General features: G+C 39.8%; 1 protein-coding gene across 2 annotated transcripts in view; it reads left to right on the top strand.

Annotated features, from left to right (window-relative positions):
* The first annotated feature begins 7,809 nt into the window (after positions 1–7,809).
* tpm4a (tropomyosin 4a) overlaps positions 7,810–9,311 on the top strand; it is a 22,075-nt gene continuing 20,573 nt past the window's right edge. The window contains exon 1 of one of the 2 annotated variants that reach the window (XM_035653081.1): positions 7,810–8,111. In XM_035653081.1, the coding sequence (XP_035508974.1) occupies positions 7,998–8,111 (114 nt within the window). In that variant the 5' untranslated portion in view covers positions 7,810–7,997. The remainder of the gene's footprint in view (positions 8,112–9,311) is intronic. The other variant, XM_035653079.1, reaches the window with a different exon arrangement.

Raw genomic sequence — 9,311 nt, 5'->3', positions numbered from 1 at the left:
ATGACAGTCTGTCTACCAGTTGTTGAGATATTTCAGTCTGGTAGACAGACCGACGTTGCCATGCCTACAGCCATGACACTAGTCTGGCAAAAGACATTTTTAGAGTTTAAACTTTTCTTTGGCCTTTGTCTACAAAAACAACAGGAGTCTTACAGATGTCACAAAACAGGTCATAAACCATCCTGGCATCACACGAATGCTTGTACAGAATTCAAATTCATAAACAATAATCTCTGACAGCAAATAAATCAACAATACAACAACACACACTCACATGCACACACACGAGGCTAACACTGATGATGTCGAGTGAAAATATTTTGTTGTAATGAACCAATAAAGATATAAACCAAAGTTAGGAACTTGTGTAATTCTCTTGACGATACACAACAATTTCCCATAATGGTTTCGTTTGTGGATGCATGTTTTGTTTACAGTGCCTTTAAATTGCAGACAATTTTCCCACGTGGAAGAAATGCATGGGGTCTATTTCCCACAGTCCTTTTCCACTTAATATGACTCAGCCAGACGACGGGAATATTTCTCATCTCAGTGCTGCAGGTCACCAGCTTTGCCATAAAGATACAGGCATGAGCAGAGCTAATGTATGCCCTCAGTCATAAATGCTCTGATAGTGAAATGTTATGAAAATGTGAGTTATAACACACATTGGACGATGAGAATGGCTGCACTCTTGATGCATTATTCATTTACAAAGAGAGGGAAATTCACAGGGAGACTTTCCTCTTTTCCAGTTTGGTCTCTGATTAAAAGTATTTAAGTTTTGTTCTGTTTTAACTTTTCATAAAGTATTTCCACACTCAGGATTTCCACCCTGCTTTTTCCTGCTCTGTCTGTAGCTTTAAGTGTGACTATATCTTAGCTCTATTCCCTAGTGTGAAGAGTTTTGGGGAGTTTTTTACCTTAAAAGGCCATGTGGAGCGGAGCGCTAGTTTCCTGTGGGAGGGCTTTCCTCTCTCTGACTCTGGAGCTAGAGGCCGGGCCCATCCTCATCCTCTCTCACACTGACTGCTTCAGTCCCTCCCACTCGCAGACACACACACACACACACACACACACACACACACACATGCCTTCCTTTTTACACTCCCTGCAAAGTGGTGAAATCCAGCTACAGCCAGATGTGTGTGTATGACTGTGTGCTCTAGTGTTTGTGTGTGATCCACGCTGACCTCGTTACTTAACCAGAGGTGAACACACGGTCATACAGGAAAACAAGGTCATGAGAGAGACAAAAAAGGCAAGGACAAGGAAAAGGTGTCAGGAATTAAAGTGTTAGATGAGATGAAGAAACTGGGAAGAAGTGTGGAGTGGTGATTGTGAACGCAACTTTATAGGACTGCAGATCATTTGAGGTTGAAGCTACTGAACGCCTCAGCTCCCTGCATCCTCTCCCTCAGCAGTCGGCTTGTCAGTCAGTCAGATAATAAATGAGTAAGAGGGATGTTGCCCTTATAAGGTCAGTGCTGAAGACCAGGCAGCACTGTTGAACTGTAGGCTACCACAGCTGGTGTGTCACCACCATGTTAGTATGATGTCATAACTATCACATACTGTGGCCATTCTGACTTTCTCTATCTCTTTCCTGTTGTTTGTGCCTATGAAACCAGCTTCCTTTTTATAGGAGGTAGTCTGCTATCATTAAGTCTCTGTGTCAGTCTGTCTGAATTTAATGAAGTTAATTTCAGGGCCCTAGCAGGACACCAAGATCATGTGCTCAGTAATATTTCTGGGAATTTGAAGGTTTAAATGACACGAAGGAGTTTACATTATATAATTACACATACATACACACTGGATTTGTTTTATGCTGACATTACATTTTTATTTTTATTATTCTTATTTATCTGTTTGAGCCCCTTTTTCTGTTGATAGATTTTATTCCCTTTTCTTTTTATTACTCTGTTTACTTTGTGTGTATGAAAAGGGCTATACAAATAAAGTCTGATTGATTGACTGATTGATAGATGTAGAGAAGACTTTGAAAGGGAGATTTGAAGAAAATCGAATTGAGCAAAAGTAAAAAAATATATATTTTACGGTACAATTTTAAACAAACATTTTGTTGGTGTCTGGTCAAAATTCCCGGCTATGGCCCCAGTTAAACTGACACAGCAATGCCAGCTGTGGCAGTCCACTTACTTGTTTCTTGCTTGTTCTGGAGCTTTTGACCATATCACATGGTCTTCATCAGCTAAGACCAGGTGTGAGAGTTTCTGGAAAGAGTAGTTGATAAAATAAAATAAGCTTTGAACCATACAACAACAGTCTTTATCAGCACATTGAACTGTGTTGAATTGAATCAGTCTGCTGCATACGGTCAAAAGCTCCAGAACAAGCAAGCAAGTGGACCTTGAGTTGAGATTTTTTTGTCAACAGCTGTTTCCAAGATCATGAAATGAACTGTTGAGCTCTACCTGGAAATAAACTGATCTACAGGCTCTCAAATAGAAACTGAAATCTGGATACCAGTGAACCTGTGCAAACTGTTACTACTACTAGATATGTTTTAATGGGTATATTCTTTGTTTTTAACACCTGTAGTAGTTTTGAGTTCATTATTATTATTATTATTATTATTATTATTAATTATTATTGTAAAATAACTGTAGAATACAGAAAATGAAGCCAATGGTTTCAAGCATTTTTCAAGCAGAACGTAATTTGATGATTAATGTGAGCAACAAATTACGAATGCAAATGAAAAAGTGTGTCCTTATTGTCTATGTATCATCTGTTTTCTCTGCCTGTCTCTGTCTGTTCTGAACAGGTTTTGAATGTGTCATCCATGAATGAGTCTGGAATGTTTTAACACAGAGGAAGTTGTTGCATAATCAGAAATTCACAGATAATGGGGTCATACTGTGTTGCGTAAAAACACTTTCCTTTATCAAAATTATTGGACTAAGACTAAAACTACACTAGACCGTATATTTTGTCTCCCCACATAAAGTTTCAGACTTATTAAAATAATACTTTGACAATTTTGCTGCGACCTGGTTTAGAGTGTATATGTCAGACTGTTAGACTGTTAGAGATGTGACATATAGCAAATTACATGACACTCCCTGATCTCATCACTTCACATGAACCTGAAGTGCAGGTTTCTCTTTCCAGGTGGCCTGACAACAATTCTTCTTCTGCACACTGACTTATTGTGTACTGATTATAGACTTATTGAGCTGTGGAAGTATTTTGTAGAAGTGGTGGAAATAATTGGGACCAATCAAAAACCTGACAGACTTGACTGAGATTCATTACATTCAAAATGTGCAACAACACATTCATCAGGTCATTTGGTTCACTGCAACTGCACAGATGCACATTTTCTGATGCTATGATGTTGAGATGAATGTGAAATCGTGAAACAGCCAAATGTGCGTCATTTCCATCTGACGTCACATTGTTCAACTGTATTTGCATGCTTGTAATTTAACCTTCCACAGAACTACCAATAATGACGAGCTACACTTGCCCCAAAGCTAAGTGAAGTTCAGACATGCAGACTCACTTCTGATTGGTTCACTATGATCTGTGAAATGCCTGGAAAGGAGGTGAGTGAGCAGGTGGTCATGACGTCATTGCAGGCAGCACCGAAGCTCATCATCATACAGGAAGCATGTGCTTCTGCTTGTACAGACAAAACGTTACAGAAAGAGATGCAACTCACTGTCTCTGTGTGTGTGTGAGTGTGAAATTGTGAGTGTGTGTCACCAGAGTCCAGGTGGTGTCCTGTCTAGGTGAGTCATGAGGTATGTTTCCCGAGGCCGTAGGAGTTCACACATGCACGCAGAGGCCTTTCTGTTTAGCTTATTCAGGACACCAGGCCGGAGAGCCTCCCCCTCTCTGCTCTTCCCTCGTCCTCTCCATTATGCCTTGTTCTCCATTGTAAATCCAAAACACACTTTCATTGGCTACTCAACTTGCATTTGCAAAATACAGTATCTTTATGTTTAGTCTGGGCCTGTCCGCAGAATTTCTGTGGCTGAGCAGCAGTAAGAGAAAGCATACTTGGGACATTGGGAGAGGATATTGAAAACACTAAATTACACTCTTGAATAACTCACTGAGAGGCTGGGTGGAACATAACATTCATACAGGCTGGGCAGGAGACTTAAGAGCTGCAGTCTGACAAATCAGAAAAGAAGACTACTACTGGTGTTCACATTTAGGACAGAGGGGATTCTCTCAGTGTCAGCAAATTCTTATTGGAAAATACTATAGAAACAGGATATATGAGAAAACCATCAATGCAATAAAATATATGTCACTTCACTTGTGTTTGTGTTATAATGCCATTGTCCCTTTAAGATGAAGAATTTAAAAGTTCACTTATGTTAAACCCAGACAGTGTTTTGGTTGGAGTCTTTAGCCACATAGCTAGCATGGCTCTCAGGTGGCAATGTTGGTCTTATGGTCGGTCGCTCCACCATTTTGCTCCAGACAGAAATCTCTCAACAACTATTTAATGGATCTCTTTGAAATTTTGCTACAGATATTTAAGGTTAGTTATATTTAAGATGAATGCTAATGGCTTGGGTTGTTCCTTAACTTTCAATCCAGCACCATCATCAAGTATTATTTTTTTTATTTGCCCAACACTTTGGTTTATGATGTAATACCTGGAAATATAATGACACTCCCATCAGCATCAGCTGTGGTTAATGTTTCATGCTAATAAGAAAATTAAGATTGCAATGCTAACATGTTAAACTAAGATAGTGAAGCATTTGCACTGTCACTGTGAGCATGTTACTAGACTAGATTCATGGTCGTCCGTCCAGACTGCAGCACAAATCCCATCACAGGCAGCAACGAGTCTGGCATAAAGATGCTTCAGCTGGCTTTATCCAAACCCATTAATCTGATTTATTACTTGTTCTGCAACCTAACCCAATGTCAAGAAAAACGAAACAATCCACACAGCTGTTTAGTTCATTCATACTGCACCCAAGCTTCTCAACATAAAGCTTCAGGGATCACACAAAAGTTACTAGTCTAGATTAATCATTCCAAAATTGTATATAACTCTTTATTATGGCTGTAGATCACATCACCTTGGAGACGTTGCTCCTGTTTGCATTGTGGAACATGTCAAAGCCACAACAGCTTCCAACAGTCAAGCAACAACAATATAAAGTTTCTCACTGGTGTCATTTCAAGGTGATTGTGGACCAAGTTGTTCGGTACAGATCACCTCCCTTACCAGAAAAGTGTACCTTGATGGATGATTATGTGATATTTTTCTCTTCACCCATTTTCCCCCTCCTGGCCATCTCAGCAGAAGGAAGGACAATCTGGTTGTGGATCAGTTTTGCAACTCCTCTACATCGACACCGCAGATAAACAGCAGAAGGGCCAAGTGGGTTTTTCTTTGCACTGTCGACACATTTCTCCTAATAAAACCCAACTGAGGGATGTCTTTGGGATATTGGCCATTTGCTTTATGTTGGTTTTTGTTTCTGAGTGCTTTGATGGCTAAGAGAGCATATGCTTCGAATCAAGACTGATGTTTTATGATGGATCGAACCAGGGAGGTGGAGTGGTCAAAAAAACCTGCATTCCACTGCTCATAACTGATCTTTGTAAATAACGCTATGTTATGTAACATGGTCTTTAGATCTGTAGCAGTAAAGCCTGTAATCTTCTCTGTCATAGAATGCCAACAATATGGATTTATTCTAAGTGTTTAATAACATAATACACTGTCCTTTTTTATACCTAACAGTGGATTCCTGACTGCAATTATGGTTATGTAACAGGTAGAAGCTGCAGCTGAATTTGTACAGGAGCTCTGAAATATTATGACCTGCATTATACATAATTACAAACGCAAAAGAAGAACAAAGAGAACAAAGAATAACTGGTTGCCATGAGTGAGCAGAGCAACAAATAAAAGTCATGTTTGGTCAGGTGTAACGGGAGCTGTCCTTGGATGAAACTACATGTTGTATAAATCAGCAGTATTTGCTAAAGCTACTGGGTATTGTTACATTTCTCTAAATTCAGCAAACAGACTGTTGCTTTACTAGCTATCTTAGCAATGTTCTTTAACTTGGTTAGACTGGTGAAGTGCATTTTTATGACCTTTTACTTGATCAAAATGTCCAATAATTATACAGTAAACTAGAAAGATTTTAAATTACATCTCACAAAAATACACAATATACAAATTACAAAACATTATGCTAATAAAGTTTAACACTAAATGACTATTGGTCAGGTCATAATAATCAAACTCATTTTAAATAAATTCTAATACTACTAACACTCCCAAATACACATTTTCACCACATTTGCATATATAAATTCTAAAAACTATAAAACTATACCTAAATTAGTTTTATATATTGCTTTTAGTCCCCCTCCCCCCAAAAAAAAAAAGTGCTACAGCATGTGAAGCTATAGTGACTTTATTATTTACAATTGATTGCTTTTGATTAGATAAAGCTACAGATGTTTACTAGCAACTCATTTATAAAGGCCTTACTAATTTAGAAAATCCCTAGTTTGAAGTCACTAAGTCGTTAGTTACCAGTAAGCTATGTGTAAAGTGATGAGTTTACAGGCTGGTCCAACCCAGTCCTGGGGATAACATTTGGCCTTCTGTTATCTGTGTGTGTGTGTGTGTGTGTGTGTGTGTGTGTGTGTGTGTGTGCATGCCAATGCTCACATGTGTGTTTGTCTTTGTGTGCCTACATTCATATCCATGGATCCCCTCCTTTAAGGTCCTTCCATCTTTCTACATCTCCCTCTCTCTGTGAGCGGCCGTGGACACTGGTCTCCATTGTTCACTGATTCTCAGTCTGGCTTCATCCCTCACTCAACAAACTCAAATATCAGTTGCACAGAACTCAGAGCTCGTATTTCGGACGGTGTTTCATAAGTTCTCACAACTTCTGACGCATTTTTTTCTTCCCTCTCTGATAATGACATTTGAAATTAACCATACAGGCGACGTCTAAATTACATCACATAGTCATAAAACCAAAACAGCTCAGTGATACCATGATAGAGGCACACATTTGCAGAATGTGAAAGTATGTAGGCTGCCATCACACTACCTCACATAGTATTACAGCTGATACACACTAATCCCTGACAAAATATTACTAAATTCATCAAAACAGGTTTTCTGTTTTTCTTTCTGTTTTAAATCTGATTGACATAACAAAAGACTTAGGCAGGGCAACACCTTTAGCTTAATGCCCACATATTATGACAGTGTGATTACAGCATGGGAACTCTTTCTCTCTCTTTCTCTATCCTTCTTCATCTCTCAAACTCTTCCTCCCTTTTATGTTGCATTTTACTCCCATCCTTTAATAAACACACTCATAAAGGCCTCAAGCGTGCGACTCTTTGTCCATTGACAGGAGGTTAAATGTGGAAACAGGACCTTCTCTTCTCTCTCTCCTGTCCGATCTCCAGCTCTCTCTGAAAACACAACAACCCAAATAAGGAGATCGGCCACGTTTGAAGAGCCAGCGAGTGCGTGGAGAAGCCAGACCTTGGATGGGTGGCTAGATAGGGTGGAGTATGTGTCTGAGAGAGTGATAGTCAGGGAGTCAGGATGGAGTGGACGCAGAGTGGTGAGTGAAGGAGCAATGGATGGAGAGGGAGAGGATGGAGTGAAAGGATGAAAAGAGGGAGGGAGGGGTGAGAACATGGAAGAAGGAGGAGGAGGGGGTGATCAGAGAGTGGAGGCAGGTTCTGTTGCAGTTTAAATAACTACCCATATAGGGCTCAACTCTCCATCTCTGTTCACAACTTTCTGTCTCCTTCCTACTTTCTCTCCCCTTCTGTCTCTCCCTCTCTTTCTCTGTTTCTCTGCAGCTTTGCTGGACTCCTGCTCTCTGCAGAACAGTACTGTAAGACTGAATCTCCTACATCTCAGCACAACGGGAGACAGAGACTCACACTTTTGAAGCTGCATTTTCACATCTCAGAGAGGGGAAATCAACCAAGCAGCCACCATGGAGGCCATCAAGAAGAAGATGCAGATGCTGAAACTGGACAAGGAGAACGCCATCGACCGGGCCGAGCAGGCAGAGACAGACAAGAAGGCAGCAGAGGACAAATGCAAGCAGGTGGGATTGAAAGAGGAGAAAAGAAAGAGATGGTGATGACAAAGACAGTGTTAAGAGTAAAATCAGAAAGTCAGAAATTCTGTTATTTAATTATGAAAAAGGCAATTAAAAGAGTGACATTTAAGTTATGGATTTAGCTAAATGGCAAACAAAACAGCAAAGGAACAATTTGGTACTTACAGGAAGTGATCAATATTGAGCTGATTAGTTTTAATTGGAGGACATTCCTATCTGTAAAATAAAAAGTGCTGTAGAAAGAAACCCAGACCCAGCATAAGGCATACTTGAGGTTTTCCTTTAAGACTTTTCTCTTTATCCAGCTCTTAAGCTAATCACAACATTGATACATACCAGACATACCTTTAAGGAAACAGTCTGTAAACACGTTTCACATTTATTTATACAACAGCGCTAACAGATAATCTTGTTTTACTTTAGAAAATCTATCTCGAAAGTACTTGAAGGTTTTTTTGTTTTTTTTTGCCATCGCTCAGAGACTGGATGGTAAATTCAACAAATGTTTGTGACATTATATGAAGCACAAACACCCACCGCTCCTTACAAGGCCAGGCAACACTCTCAGGATAAACTCTCGAAACGACATAGTCTCCAATTCGTGTTAAATAATCATGTAATTACTTCAGTTCCAGCTAACAGGAACAAACGGCATGTAAATACCAACTTCTTATTAACATGGTAGATTTTTAATGGGGAAAAAACAGATAAGCCACCACCTGGGTCACCACAAACATCTGAAAGAAACCGGTCAAAGCTAAATGTCGTTTTTTGGCCACTTCAGGTGATGAGACCACCCAAGATCAGGATTTGGTCTTTGGGGAGGAAAAAGTGGCTACGTCCCTCCCTCCAGGACCAATTTAAACTGAGTTAATGGAACATCTGTGTGTCAAAAAGCTTATTTGACAGGTGTATCCAACATAAGAGACAGCACACACACATAATAAGCATGCAAATAGATACATAAATGGGAGACTGAACACACACACACACACACACACATACACACACTAGGCCCATGGTTCCAGGCCTCTGTGTGTTCCTACTGATAACAGCTGTATTTTTAGACACCAGGAGAGAATGACTGTGGAATTCAGAAGGATTATCAGAAGCACTTCATGTGTTCAGAGGGGAACACTGATTAGGGGGAACACTTAACCCTGTGTGACTGTGTGCATGTGTGTG

Source organism: Morone saxatilis, unplaced genomic scaffold (assembly GCF_004916995.1).
Source record: "Morone saxatilis isolate NCDOM2014 unplaced genomic scaffold, NCSU_SB_2.0 Contig12, whole genome shotgun sequence".
Taxonomy (NCBI): domain Eukaryota; kingdom Metazoa; phylum Chordata; class Actinopteri; family Moronidae; genus Morone; species Morone saxatilis.
Note: the sequence above shows the minus strand (reverse complement) of the source record. Positions and strands in the feature narration are given on the sequence as shown.